The sequence below is a fragment of the Citrus clementina genome, unplaced genomic scaffold (assembly GCF_000493195.1).
Source record: "Citrus clementina cultivar Clemenules unplaced genomic scaffold, Citrus_clementina_v1.0 scaffold_2, whole genome shotgun sequence".
NCBI classification, from domain to species: Eukaryota; Viridiplantae; Streptophyta; class Magnoliopsida; order Sapindales; family Rutaceae; genus Citrus; species Citrus x clementina.
In genome coordinates, this window is record NW_006262688.1 from 12073418 (window position 1) to 12089356 (window position 15939).

The following is a 15939-nucleotide window of genomic DNA, read 5'->3' on the forward strand; positions in this document are numbered from 1 at the left end:
AAAAGGGATGGATGACAAATTTGTGGTAAACTCACGCTCTGACCTATTTTAATGAGGAGACAGTAATGTCTAAGCTTGATTCTCATAATGTCAAAGGTAGGAAATACCTGCGAAGGGCACCATTGGTCATCTGTACGGTTCATATTTTGGGTTTACAGGTTCATCACATCACATCTATTGTAGGTGAAATATGCGAACACCAGCTAACAACCGATCTTAAGGTAAAATCGATACAACAAAAGCAAAGAAGGTTAGCTCCTAAGAGAAATAAAATCATCAATAATGAGGTGAATCACCTCGGAGAAGTTGGATTCATCACAGAAGTCCAATACCCAGAATGGATTTCTAACATTACAACGATCAAGAAAAAGAATGGGAAATGAACGAATGTATGTATGGACTGCACGAATCTTAGTAAAGCCTGACTACATACCAAAATAATATCTAACAAAATTAAATCACCCACACTGGGAGTTAAAGAACATGCTGAAATTTTCAATAAATTATTTTGTTATCAGAATAGTTATAACAGTAAATTACAGTTAATACGATCTGTAGTCTAATACGATTTAACAAAATAATGTGAAATCTTATGTTACTACAATTGCATTCTATCTAATAAGACATATGTAAAGGCCACCGTAAGCCCCTATGTGAAAATAAAACGATAAAATAAATAACTACTTAAGACATTATTTTCATACAAGTTTCTCAATTTTATAAGAGAAAAATTAGATAAGACGGGAGTATCACAGTAATATTATTCCTAGTCTTATAAGGAAAGAATTAGGTAAGATGCCTGTATCATGATATTCACATGTCAAACCAATATACTTTTAATACATAATAAACTAATTTTAAAATTGGCCAAGAGTGAAAAATTTAAACTCTTAACATGAATGTATTAGATGATCCCATTAGATCATCTCGCCTGATTTTTTTTTCCCCTCATATGTAAACACAATATTATTGCCTACTAATGGTAAATGGATCTTGTATTTTTTTTAATTGGTTAGTAATATTTACCAAATATTGAACATTTGGTTTAATATATATAGACAGTTTTCTATATATTAAAATTCCTTTCTATATTTATACAACATTTTGGAGAAATCAGTTAGATTTTATTAAATTAAAATTTAGCGTGCTTGATTAAAGTATTAATTAGGGCCATACAATTTTCCAAACTAATCACTATATTAGAACAGTAAGACAAAGGAAAATTTGATCCAAGTCATATTCTTATCCAATCCACTATTCAAATGAGGGTATATTTCATTATTTTTTTCTTATGCAAGTCACTAAAGATAGTGTAAAATTAGCTGTGTCTTTAACAGAAACTGAAGTGAATGAAGTAATACTCTAAAAGTCAGAAAATACCCCATAAGCCCAAAACTCAAGAATTGACAAAACTTACTCCAAACCTCTGAAGACAGCTGTTACAATTTATCAATACAAAGCTAAACTTTCTTGATGAATCATCGTTGATTGATTCAGTGCAAGTCTTTTTTTTTTTTTTTTTTCCTTTCTTCTTAAAGTGAAACCAAACACAAATACTAAGCGAAACTGCTGTTTATTGAATTTTGATTTTCTTTGTATCGAGTACAAATGATGACACTGAAAGGGCTGTTGTTGTACTATGTTATTGCTTTTATTGCAATAACTTCATGTGTGCAAGCCAAGTACAGGGTTTACAACACTTCACAGGGTATAGTTCCTGGGAAACTCAATGTTCATTTGGTTGCTCATACCCATGATGACGTGGGTTGGTTAAAAACCGTTGATCAGTATTATGTTGGCTCTAATAATTCTATTCAGGTTCTCTTCTGCCTCTTCTTTTTTCTTTTTTTTTTGATTTGATTTTTCATGGATAGTTTTCTTTTTTTGATAAATTTGATTGTGTGGATGTTATGTTTGTTGTTTTTGAGTGTGCAGGGAGCTTGTGTGCAGAATGTATTGGATTCAGTTATTCCTGAATTGTTGGCGGATAAGAATCGTAAATTTATTTACGTTGAGCAGGTATGTAGACTTCCCTTGTTTCTGTTTCTGATTTTGTGATAACGGTTGATTGTGATGTGTTTGGTTGCTGAGAAATTGGAGAGAAAGAGATGGGGAATGAAAATGTTGAAGCTAGAAGGGGAATGAAAACGTTGAAGTTTTAGTTAAGTTTCTGAAAATGGAAGAGTTCTATTTTGGGTTTGAATCAATTAGGCTTTCTACTTGATGACTGAACTCTTGTGGAATTATTCATTCTGTTCTGAATTGGTCTTTTCTAATGTACTGCGACTGATCAGAGAATTTGGGTTTTGCTTGTGTTTAGCATTTACCATGAAGATGGGGAGGGGCAATGAGCCAATCACTTGTAACTACTATTAGGAGGATTAAGTAGACCAACGTAGCCCATACTGATAATGAAGCAGATTTTTGTTTACTCTTTATACCAAATTGCTTCAACGACTCATCACTGTCTTTGTATCTAAGTTTTTAATTATGCATTTCAAATTCACAATGTTAAAGTGCCTTAGACATCTCCAAGTATTTAGTTGCATTTAGAAAGTCTAAAGTAAAGGTGCTTTCAATTTTGACACCAAGACGCTCCGGTGCATGCCTATTCATAACCCATGTATTGCCTAACCATTAGATACTGTCATTTAGTGGCTGTGGGCATATGTTTCTGATTTTCCATAGTATGTTGCCACATTTTTGTTCATTCATTTCCCTCTAAAGGTACCTTTTTTGTGATTCTTATGGATTAGTTTAACTTGTGTTTTTGCTTGAATATTGCAGGCATTTTTCCAGCGATGGTGGGATGAACAGAGTGAGGCTATGCAACATGAAGTGAAACAGCTAGTCGGATTGGGTCAACTAGAGTTCATGTAAGACAAACAGCCACAATTAAATTATTGACCTTCCTACTATATCATATTTGTCAGAGACTATAGAACTTGATGATTAAAGGCTGTTGTCTTTCATTTTATTTAATATTTAAAAATTTAGTTGTTGACATCTCTTGTCCCCTTACTCCATTTCTATGTGGTTGTTACAGAAATGGTGGAATGTGCATGCATGACGAGGCAGTGACGCATTACATTGACATGATTGATCAGACAACTCTTGGGCATCGCTTTATTAAAAATGAGTTTGGTGTAACTCCGAGAATTGGTTGGCAAATTGACCCTTTCGGACATTCTGCGGTGCAAGCTTACTTGTTGGGAGCTGAAGTAAACGGATCTATTTATTTTAACTCCAAAGAAATCTCTTAATTCAAAATTTTTTTTTTCATTTTTCTCATGCCACACAAATTGATTGTGTGAAAAATATCAATCTTGGTGTAGGTTGGATTTGACTCTTTTTTCTATGGCCGGATTGATTACCAAGACAGGGCTAAGCGTAAAAATGAAAAAAGTCTTGAAGTTGTGTGGCAGGGTTCTAGAAGTCTTGGTTCATCTGCACAGGTGAACAGTGTGGTTCCAGTTTATTTATTTATTTTCGCTTTTTAGAGTTTATCAGTTGGATTTCCTAAGTTATTTTTTTTTCCTGTGTCTTTGTTATCATCTTTCTTTGATGCTGAAGATTTTTGCTGGTGCGTTCCCTGAAAACTATGAGCCTCCGCCTGGTGGGTTCTACTTTGAAGTCAATGATAAGTATCCTATTATTCAGGTATAGATGTGGTAACATTGATTATCTGTTATGAGTATCTTATACTCACTTCCCTATGCTAATTTTGTTTGGTGCTTCATTCTAGGATAATATCAAGTTGTTTGATTACAATGTCCAAGACCGAGTTAATGACTTTGTTGCTGCTGCAATATCACAGGTAAATGGGATGGGGATGGTTGTCCTCATATTAGGATTTATCCTCCCTTTTTACCCAATGAGTCACTGGTTTTGGTTTTTGATTTTTGTTTCATTCTGGCAACTTGTTTTAGGATTTAAACATTTGCTTCCAGCGCCTTCATCTCGATATTTATGAATTTTCCTTCCGTGAAGAGCTCTCAGCTGCACTAAAATAATTATAGCTTTCTCTCCTCTTTTCCATTAAAGTATACCAATCCGAAAACATAAAGTATAACATTTAGTTGTTTACTATTATAGAGCTCACTTTATTCAATAAGTAAGAGTATGTGTAAAATATCAAGAGGAACTATTATAAAAAGTCATGCCAAAAGTTTTTCTAAATGCTAAATATACGTTTTGTAATTCTGATTAATATTTTCCGGAGACCTCGATTGTACCATGGACTTGCTCTTGTACGCTATATTGGTCCTTTGTTTCTAGGAAAATCAGAAGTCTACATGCATTCTACTTTCCTTGTGGGAGAAAAAGATGTACTGCATCTGTTAGTAACTTAGTATGACCATGCGTATTGACCACAACAAGCTGGCAATTCTTTGAGGGATGAAGAATTGCTTACTGTTGGATAAAGTTTTTTGATAATGGAATCACAATAGTTCGCTTGAATGCAGATTTACACCCCATTCAAGTTGACTTCTATCAGTTAATGCAAACTTTTTTGTTTCATTATCAGGCTAACATAACTCGTACAAATCATATAATGTGGACAATGGGAACAGATTTTAAGTACCAGTATGCGCGCACTTGGTTTCGGCAATTGGACAAGTTCATTCATTATGTGAACATGGTAAGTCGAAAAACAAAGGGATAAAGATAGTTATCTCATTGGAATGCTTTATGGTTGTGCTTTTCACCTTCAAATTTTACATGGTAGCGTTGTGATTATGTCATTTTGAATTTTGGTTGATAAAGTGTCACCTCCAATTTTTAGGTTGTGATATAGTCTAGGATGTAGTTTTATGAGCTGTATTATATTTAGCAGATTCTGAGTTCCATTTGTTTCCAAAGAGACTGTTTGTCTTTAGTGATTGAGTTCAAGTGTTTAATGTCCTTCAAACATTGCTTCTGCCGATAGTGGTATTTCTGTTTTGATTTATATTTTTTTCTCTAATATGGAATAAGTGAAAATAAACTCGGGACATTCATTTTCCTTTTTGATTTTTTCTGTGTCTGCGCTGTCTTTATGTCTCTTCTGAGGTGACTGAATGGAAGTTTCCACTGCCTTGTGATCTTCCATCTCTTCACTAGCTTATCTAATTATTCAGATGCTGTCAATCTTATTGTTTTGTATGGATATTTGTAGGACGGACGTGTCAATGCTCTCTACTCTACCCCATCTATATACACTGATGCAAAATATGCCTCAAATGAATCCTGGCCATTAAAGACTGATGACTTTTTCCCGTGAGTTTATTTTTCATATGCTATAATAATCTTTTCAAATGCTATTTGATTACTGGTACCTGCTCTTAGAATTTGAAGTACATCAGTTACGCAGATCGCGCACATGCTTACTGGACAGGGTATTTCAGTAGTAGACCAGCATTGAAACGTTATGTTAAAGTGATGAGTGGTTACTATTTGGTATTGTTCATGCTATTTTTAAGTTTGTTTGAAGAATTAAGTTTTATGATCTTACAACAGTTTCTTGTGTAAAACCTTACGCACTTCTAATGCATGATCAGGCAGCAAGGCAACTAGAGTTCTACATAGGTAGGAGTGAGACAGGGCATAATACAGACTCATTGGCAGATGCTTTAGCAATTGCTCAGCATCATGATGCAGTGACAGGTACTGAAAAGCAGCACGTGGCTAATGATTATGCAAAACGACTAGCAATAGGCTACACGGAGGTAGATTTTGTTATCTTGCTTTCTTTTTTCCCCTGATGAATTTCCTATGTTCACTTTAGCTAGAATGTCATCCACTCATTTTTAACCTTTTTGCAGGCTGAAGAGGTAGTTGCAACTGCACTTGCTTGCTTGGTTGACTCGCCATCAGATAATGGATGTGGGAGGTCAACTACAAGATTTCGGCAGGTATGGACCATGTACATTTAAACTTTATGTGATTAGTTCCATGGTAACTAAGGTCTGACATGGAAATGAAACTTGTGAAAGCAAGTTTCTTTCTTAATATGGTGTTGCAAATTCAATTTATGCTTCAAGTTTAAGCTTGAGGTTTTGAGTAGAGTGTTGGCTTAATATATTATCAGAGTTTTGGTATTCCACTTCCTCCATCATTTTCATTAGGTTCTAATGATTGTGTTTTTGTTTGTATTTGGTCCATGTAACTTGCATGTGAGAAGCATGTCAGATTTAAATACTATTGTCGGGCTCTTAACTATAAGCTTTAATTTTTGGTTTCAACGATGATGTAACAAGTATCAAAGAAGGATGTGGGGTTAAAGTAGTTGTGACTTCTAATATTTGCTTTGTAATAGCTTCATTAACATACACGAGTCAACTCTAAGAAGGTGTGATCAAATTTTAATATTGAGGCGAAGTTGTCTACAGATATGGATGAGATTTTTTTTCTCTGCAAATTTGGAATTAAGCTAAAATGAATTTTCTTTTCTTCTTTCAGTGCCCACTTCTGAATATTAGTTACTGTCCTGCATCAGAGATTGATTTCTCCAATGGGAAAAACTTGGTAAGATATAGGGAAAAACTTGGTATGATAATGTAAATTCATGTAATAATCAACTTCCCTTCTACTTTGAAACTATAATTAGATGCTGCCTTCTGTTTGTAGGTTATTGTGATATACAATTCTCTCGGATGGAAGAGAGAGGATATAATTCGAATTCCGGTGAGTAATATACTTTGGGCTAACTACTTCATGCATTGATTCCCAAGTCATCCACACACCAGTATAATGTTAAAACATTTCATTATAGTTTATTTCCCTTTGAATGATCCAACTGCGTGTACCACTGCAATCTTTATGTAGCTAATCAAGATTTTAAGCGCTGATATTTGATCTATTATCCAAGCCATGTTGTACTTCTTTGCCCTATTAATCTGGAAGTGTTAGAGGATTTAATCAACTTTATGGTCCTGAAAATATTTAAAAGTGTCAATGGAAACTTCTATTTATTTGTTAGCATGAAGCCATTTCATTTTGAGGTGATTACTAGCTTTTTGAGTCATTGACCCTGTCAATGACTTGCCTATAAAATGCTGCCATATAAAACCTATAACCCGTGGAAAATTTCAAGACATAATGGCTTTATATGATTGTTTTCACCCTGTGCTCTGGGAATATGATTGAGCATGTGATCTGGTGCATAAATTTCTTTCAAAGGTTGCCTCTATAGTAGTAACCTTAATTTGTTTATTGGTGGGTGGGATACATATGTTTTTGTGGTGGGCCTTTTTCATGGGTAAGTCAAAACATTTTCTAGTTTAAGGTGGCTTATTTTTTATTTTGTTTTTGTAAACTACTGACAATATGTAAATGATGTAGGTCGCCAATGGAGATGTTACTGTTTTTAATTCCGAGGGAAAAATAATTGAATCGCAACTGGTTCCTCCAGCTGATGCCTTCATGGACCTGAGGGACTACTATGTTAGGGCATACTTGGGTAGAAACCCAATGGTGCCTCCTAAATATTGGCTTGCATTCCCTGTTTCTGTACCTCCTCTTGGTTTCAGCACATATACCATATCAAGTGTCAAAAGGGGAGGTTAATCCATATCTTATGCAACAAATATAGTATTCATGAACATATTTTCCTTTCCAGTTCTTCCAAATTCTCAACATGAATTTCTCATTTCAATGCTTTCACTTTCATTTGCAGGTGGTCATTCAATAAGATCATCCATTCAAACATTTGAAAGTAGTGATAAATCTACTGTTGAAGTTGGTCAAGGAAACTTGAAGCTTATTTTCTCCTCAGATAAAAGCAAGCCCATTAATTATATTAATAACAAAAGCTTGGTATGTAACATAACAAATGATTGGAGAATTCCTTTTCACTTGATGCTTACATTTCCCTTCTCGTATCTGTTCAAATTCGTAATTTTCTCGTAATAAATTGAGGTTACTGTTGACATATCTTTGAGGATCCAAAGAAAAAGGGAAATATCTTATTTTCCTTATTTCTACAGGATTCCATTAGCACCCTTCATTTAGACTACCTGCCTTGTGAAGTTAGATCCCTGAATTTCCCTTTTTTCTTCTGATCCTTGAAGATTTGTCAACGCCTACTATTAATGTTATTGCTCATTTTGTTGCCAGAACTTATCTATTCTCATATAAAATTGTGTGGATAATGCATTTTGCTTAATTTTTGAAGGTTGAGGAATCGGTTGAGCAGTCGTACAGTTTTTATCCTGCATATAATGGAACTAATGATAAAGCTCCTCAGGTACATGTTATTTAGAAGTTCTCTTGTTGCTAATTTTTGTCCATGTTTTTTTTTTTTTTTTTTTGTTTCTACGCTTCCTGAAGTTGAATAACTTAAATTTATAATTGATACAAATTGTATCTTTTCAATTTATTTTCTCAAGCTGCTTGTTGTATTCTTTCAGAATGCTGGAGCATACATTTTCCGTCCTAATGGCACATTTTTCATAAAGTCTGAAGGACAGGTGTGAAATACATTCTGAAAACAGTCTCATACCAACTTATAATCATTGCAATTACCAATTAGAAGATTTTACAATTTTCAGGTTCCTTTGACTGTTATGCGTGGGCCCATATTAGACGAAGTACATCAAAAGATCAATGAGTGGATATATCAGGTATGTTGTTTTCCATGCTCATTAGGTTTTGATCTGCCATAGTTTTTCTCTTCAGTATAATTCAGTTAGCAGGTTATTCAACAACTAGCGGTCTTCTTGAAAAAAGTCAGGGAACTCTGCAGGAATGTTGTCATTTCGACTTTAGAAACTATGCACCCCCCCCCCCCCCCCCCCCCTCATAGTTTAGATATGCTGTGATAGGACTTGCGTTTATTTTAGGAATGTACATCCAGGGCCTTAAGAAAATGATTGTAATCAGAAAACTTGGACCAACGTTTTAAATCAATCTTCATTTAAATAATCTCTCTTTTTTCCTTTTTTTATATCACAGACCTTTTTCTAGGGAAAATTTTGTGGAAAGGAAAGCATATAATAAAGGATCTGAAATAGTTGTTTTGACTCTGTGTTAGGGAGTGATAAATATGAGGGTAAAAGTCTCAACTATTTACTAGAGAGGCGAAATTTTCTTTTCCTTAAATGTTATATGGAATGTGTTCACAGGTTACCAGATTATACAAGGGGAAAGAGCATGTTGAAGTTGAATTTATTGTAAGTGTACTTGTTGGCTGCTTCAATTTATACCTGTTTTAAGTAGTTTACTCTTAGTGATAGAGGTAATACTTTTTATATTTCACCCCCTTTATCTTCTTCGGTTGGTTTTGAAGTTGGTTGATCTGAGTGCATTGGTCCTCCAGAAGTTGCATGCTGGGCTTTAAATTTTGGATCTCTGCACTGACAGTATTACTATACCAGGTTGGGCCTATACCAGTTGATGATGGACTCGGTAAGGAAGTCGTGACTCATATAACAACTACATTGGAAACCAATAAAACTTTCTACACGGATTCTAATGGACGTGATTTTATCAAAAGGGTATGTGGCATAATGTTATGATGATGCTCCAGATACTCATTGGCTTTAAAGTATCAGTCAGCCCTATATGGTCTTTGCTTTACTTGATATATGTGTCAACATTCTTTAGTTGATGGAAGAAAACAGGTTATTTTTAATTGTTATGTGGCATATAGCAATGTTTCTTAATGTTGATATTCATTTCCTAATGCATATGAGCTTGCAAAGCTTGCAATTAATTCAAGACACCTTGCTTTTGCAGATTCGTGATTATAGAACAGACTGGGACTTGGAAGTGAATGAACCAGTTGCTGGAAATTATTACCCAGTATGTTTTTCTGGATGTGCCAACTTTTTCTTTTATAAGCAAGATGAAATGAAAGTGTTGCAGAGAGAAATGTACTTAAAAAAAAAAAAAATCAAATGTTTAATAATCTCTCGTGGTAGTCTTTTTGGTCATTGCATTTACTAATTATTTCAAATTTTGTTGAAATTTCGTCATAATTTTCAATTGACCATACAGATAAATCTTGGAATTTACATGCAAGATGTTAAAAAAGAATTTTCACTTTTGGTGGATCGGGCCCTTGGAGGATCTAGCATAGTGGATGGAGAAGTAGAATTGATGCTTCATAGGTAATTTGCCAATTTGCTTACCTTCAAATGATCATGATCAGCACTCAGTGACTAAAAAACCGTCATGTGATCACTGATGGGATGTACGAGATACATATATAATTTGTTATCGCTCGAGTATTTTTCTTAATGGGATGAATGTGACTGTGATTTAAGGCACTTATAAGGGTTATGTTTTTGGTGGTGCGGCTGAAGCATGAATCGGCATTATGACATTGACCTTTTTGTGTACGCTTGCATTATCAGAACCCTAATTGAAATTCCTCATCCTATAGGAGATTGTTGCTTGATGATTCAAGGGGCGTTGCAGAGGCTCTAAATGAAACTGACTGCGTGCTTGATGAATGTAAAGGACTGACAGTAAGTGTACAGAACCACCTTGGGTTCCATGAGTGCAATTTGATAGTTTTCAACTTCCTTCACACCAAATTTATATTTCTGGTCCAGGACCCTCATTTATTTCAAAGTTGGTTTTTTCTTGTCCTTTTTAAACAAATAGTTGTAGCAACTTTCATGAATAAATTAGTCTTATCGCTTTTAATGAAGCCAAATGAAACCCTCATGAATTTCAGTATATAAAATATCATTAATCCATCTTGGTTCATGGTTGTGGTTTTATCATAGCTTCAAATCTAAAAGTAGCTAGCTTAGATCATCTGTTTAAAATTAACATTTCTGTAATTTTTGTCTTAGAACAACTTCATGTCATTTTAAATTTAGAATTCGCAGCTGTGGTCACTGTACGCATAAAAGCTTCATTAACATTAAAATTCATTGTATTTTCTTTTTAGCATCTGATTCTAACTTGCTCCAATGTTTGCAGATCCAAGGGAAATATTATTTCAGAATTGATCCCATAGGAGACGGTGCTAAATGGCGTCGTACTTTTGGCCAGGAGATATATTCACCTCCCCTTTTAGCCTTTACCGAGGAGGTGAAATTATTTGAAAGAGAATATTTTCTATCTCTGGTCTTGATTGGTTTATAAGCAGTTTTTATCTTCTCGCAGGATGGAGATAGCTGGAGGAATTCTCATGTAACCACTTTCTCAGGGATTGATTCCTCCTATAGTTTACCTGATAATGTTGCTATTATTACGCTTCAGGTACTTTGGGCTTCAGTATTGGCAAAGTCAAACAATACTGTCAGTTTTTCATTACTGTTTTATTTTGGTAAAATTCCAATTACAGACCATCTTTCCAGTTTTCAGTGTCTTAAGTGGCTGGCCCTATTGCAAAGTTACTAAATCAATGAGTTACAAGCTGCTGGGTCATTTCTTTTACTTTCACTAACTAGATTTCTCTCTTCTCCTGAGTGATGCAGGAGCTTGATGATGGAAAGATTCTCCTTCGGTTAGCTCATTTATATCAGGTTTTATTTTTTTTCACCGCTATTTTAAAACATTTGAAAGGATCTCTTAATTATGTCTCAAGTACCTTATTCTATTTGAAGATTTTACTTGTATATGACTTTGTATTTTGTTTGTCAATCAATGACATGTTTTCCTGTATTTAAGCATTATTGGGTGAGCTATTGCCATAAGCTTCCATCAATCTGACTTTGTTGTTCTCTTCTGTTGTTTTGTTTGGAATTTTAACTTTTTATTACTCTTGGGTTCTTAAAATTATGAAAGCTTGGCGAGGACAATGATCTTTCTAAGCCAACGAATGTAGAATTGAAAAAGTTGTTCCCTCGCAAAAAGGTACGATCAATGCTCCCGAGAGTAGCAATGTGTCTTTTAACAATCATTTACTTCTCTCGTTTAACATTCTGCTTTCGTTGTCTCTTCAGATTGGCAAAGTGACAGAGACAAGTTTATCTGCGAATCAAGAAAGGACCGAAATGGAAAAAAGGAGACTCGTCTGGAAAGTAGAAGGCTCTTCCTCTTCTGGAGAAGAATCCAAGTTGGCGAGGGGCAGACCCGTGGATCCTAAAGAACTGGTTGTGGAACTTGCTCCAATGGAAATTCGAACCTTCGTCATCGACTTCGATCACAAGTCCTACCGCAGGGCGTTCGATGCTTAATTGCTGCAAAATGCTACATGAAATGCTTCGTGCTATTCAAAATCTACTCCCTTGTGCTATGCTTGTATTCATAGTCAGAACTTATGTGTGCCACAGGTGAAAAATGTGTAATGTAGCTTGCTTAGTGTAAATTTAAGGGACTCATCTTTTGAGGGCAATTTGATTTGAAAAAATTACCTGAGGAGCTTTCCTTTTTGCCCATTAATTTGATAAGGGAACTTGTAAAATGAACTTCAGCTTAGGGGTGGACAAAATTACCCCACAACCCAAACCAACGGTTTAGGTTGGGTTCCAATTTCCTATCACCCACTTTGAACTTGGGTTGGATTGGGCTAAATAAACCCCACGGATATACACACCTCCCCACATCCCCTCAAAAAAAACAAAAAAGTGTAAGCCCCGTGGGCCGTGGTTGCCTACGATGAACTATAAATGGAAGTGTTAGATTTGTAACTAATATCAATAAGAAGGTTTTCTGAGCCAAATAGGGTAATTTTTAAAAACCTCCCTTGAGGTTTGGGCTTGTTGCAAGTAGATGGCGAGAATTTATTTATTTATAAAAAATCTCCTACCGTCAGTTAACTTTAACATTGACTGTTAGTTGACTGTGCAAAGACAATATTACCCTTAATAATAGTTTGTAGGCGGAAATAACTAAAAAAAAATTAAAATTATTGGTTATTTTACCCTCTTTAAATTATTGATACTTTTTTAAAGTTCCTACAAAAAAGATAAAATTAAAAATTTTAAAAATCCTCTTTAAATTATTAATATTTTCTTAAAGTTCCTACAAAAAAGATAAAATTAAAAACTTGAAAATGAAATAGTTATAATCTTTACCTATGATATTATAAATCTTTGGAATTGACAATGATAAAATTGTCAAAAAATAGGGTTTGTGCTTTTCGCGCCAACAATTTTAATTTTTTTTTTAGTTATTTCCGTCTACAAACTGTTGTTAAGGGTAATATTGTCTTTGCACAGTCAACTAACGGTCAATGTTAAAGTTAACTGACGGAAGGGGGTTTTTTATAAATAAACAAATTATCGCCATCTACTTGCAATAAGTCCAAACCTCAGGGGAGGTTTTTAAAAATTACCCGAGCCAAATAATGAGGCTTTAATTTGTGCATTGTGATAATTCCGGGAAAAAAAAAATTTGCATTGTGCTTAATTCAAAATTTATTTTTATTTCTCTACTTTTATTTTATTTATAATATGTTATCAACCCGGTAACAATGGAAAATGCATTGTAACTTGAAGTTTTATATTGCTTCCATGCATCCTTGTGGTGCAGTTTACGTAGAAGGGCTATTAAGTAGACGGGTTTTTAGGCCAGTAGCTTACGAACAAAGTCATATGGCCTTGTGGTGCCGAAGTGGATGCCTGTTATATACAATACGTTATTATTATTATTATTATTATTATTATTATTATTAATGTTATGTTTAATTATTTTGTTATATTTAATTATTTTAATACATTGGTTATTTGTTGTTTATAAGTATTTTAATTATGTATCTGACTGGTCCTATAATACTGTTTATATTATAATCATTTTATTATGAGTTTAATTTATCTGCGAATGTAACTGGTTTAATTAATTGCCTGTTGCATGAAATCTTTTATGTCACGATTATTAATATATATATATATATATATATATATATATATATATATATATATATAGTATGGGTTGTTCTAAATGAAAAGTGCTGTTCGCACACAACCAAGCAAAAAAACATTGCGCATTACAAGTTAAAACACCATCATTTGATTTTATTTTAAAAAGCCTCTTCAGTTAACCAAATAAAAAAATTATCGGAATCACATTTCACTCATCCACCCATTTCACTTACAACTCACACATATTTCGTTCACGGCAGCCCACACCAACTCCGACGAACCGCCGCTGCTAGCAAGGAGACTGACATCCAGCAGGCTTTGGAGGAGTGTTACAGACACAAATTGTCTGTAATGAGAATTGAAATAAGATTTGAAAAAAAAAATTGATGATGAATAAGTTGATTCGACAAAACTTAGAACTCCTAAAAATATTGGTGCTTTGAGGAACCGGCAACTCCCATAAACAACTATCAAGTTGCTACGTAAATAATCAAGACTTGTTATTGATGCTGATGCTGGTTTAAACAGTAGGCCAACTTACATATAAAACCTAAACCTAAAATATAGGAGTAGGCCAGCTTACATTTAAAACTTAAACCTAAAGAATAGGAGTAGAATACTGCACAACACTTAGGTCAAGTAACACTAGGTTGTGTTTATTTTTTTATCTGAAATTTGAATAGTGTTTAATTTAGTTAAAATCTAAATAGATCTAAATGGAAATATATGAATAATGTGTTCATGTTTCTTTCTTTCAACATCTAAATAGAAAAATTTAAAAACTAATATTTGACATAAGTATCATTTTAAGTTGTGCATATATTTGTTCTTCACAATTTAAAAATTTAATAAGTTGATTAGTTTGATAGCATTAAAACAATAATACATCATTGTTTCTTAATTTAATTTTGTAATAAAGGATGTAACTATAACATCAACTTTCATTATAAAATCAACATTTTTGTTTTAGTTTTGATTCATCTCAATCGATATAATCTGATTTATTTAATATTTGGGAAATTAATGTTACCACATGAATAAAAATTTAAGCCAATTAAAAAAAATCCTAGTATAATACAAAAGTATTACGTTTATATATAAAATAGGAAATACATGAATTGTTAGGAGTATTTTTCAGACTTGAAATCAAAATTTTTCATTTAGATTTCAAACTTCAGATAAAAGTGGATTTTTTCTATTCAAATAAAATTGTTAGATAATAAGTAATAAATTAAGGAAAAATTTAGAAGTCTTATTTACTTATTTTATCTTCTATTTATAAGTATTACATAATTTATGTTTTATTTTACATTTATTGCTGATTTACAAGTTTTATATTATATTTGTAAGTTTTCATTTTGTTTGTCAATTATAAATCAATTTACCACTTTTGTGTTATTTTACTTGTTTTACCCTCTATTTAGAAGTCTCATATCTCATTTACATAATTTATATTTTATTTTACACTTAATGTTCATTTATAAGTTTTTTATTACATTTGTAAGCTTTTGTTTTGTTTACCAATAAAACTCTAATATACTATTCCTATGTAAATCTACTTGTTTTACCTTTTACTTAAAATTCCTATATTTCATTTACCTAATTTTTATTTTATTTTACACTTAATATTGATTTACAAGCTTTATTTTATATTTTTAAATTTTTGTTTTGTTTAGCAATCATAAATCAATTTAATACTCTCATGTCAATTTACTTGTTTTACCTTTCATTTATAAGTCTTATATTTTGTTTACATAATTTATGTTTTATTTTACACTTAATGTTGATCTTCAAGTTTTATGAAAATTGGAATACTATTAGTAAACAAAGTAAAAACTTAATGTTGATTTCCAAATTTTATGTTATGTTTGTAAGTTTTTTTACTTTGTTTACTAATAGTACACCAATTTACCACTCCTATATTAATTTACTTGTTTTACCTTCTATTTATGATCTTCTATTTTATTTAAATTATTATGTTTTATTTTACACTTAATGTTCATTTACAAGTTTTATGTTATATCTATAAGTTTTTATTTCGTTTACCAATAATATACTAATTTAACACTACTATATTAATTCACTTATTTTACTTTCTATTTATAAGTTTTATGTTCCATTTACTTAATTTATGTTTTATTTTATACTTACTGTTGATTTATAAATTTTATGTTAAATTTATACGTCTTATGTTTCA

The 15939-nt window shown here is 32.8% G+C and overlaps 1 protein-coding gene across 2 annotated transcripts; it reads left to right on the top strand.

The window, feature by feature from the left end:
* The first annotated feature begins 1287 nt into the window (after window positions 1-1287).
* Window positions 1288-12297, top strand: LOC18051962 (probable alpha-mannosidase At5g13980). 2 transcript variants are annotated; one of them, XM_006446870.2, is made up of 29 exons: window positions 1288-1818; window positions 1936-2019; window positions 2788-2876; window positions 3047-3221; window positions 3336-3455; window positions 3574-3660; window positions 3746-3817; window positions 4529-4642; window positions 5159-5259; window positions 5346-5439; window positions 5541-5708; window positions 5805-5894; window positions 6442-6507; window positions 6610-6666; window positions 7324-7543; window positions 7658-7797; window positions 8156-8227; window positions 8391-8450; window positions 8532-8603; window positions 9105-9152; window positions 9357-9476; window positions 9718-9783; window positions 9979-10091; window positions 10367-10451; window positions 10915-11025; window positions 11101-11196; window positions 11415-11462; window positions 11725-11793; window positions 11883-12297. In XM_006446870.2, exons 1-29 carry the CDS (start codon window positions 1609-1611, stop codon window positions 12114-12116), a joined length of 3081 nt encoding a protein of 1026 aa, XP_006446933.1. In that variant the 5' UTR covers window positions 1288-1608; the 3' UTR covers window positions 12117-12297. The 2 variants fall into 2 exon arrangements, with proteins under 2 accessions (XP_006446933.1, XP_024046116.1); XM_024190348.1 differs by lacking the exons at window positions 1288-1818; window positions 1936-2019 and adding an exon at window positions 2031-2161.
* The last annotated feature ends 3642 nt before the right edge of the window (window positions 12298-15939 follow it).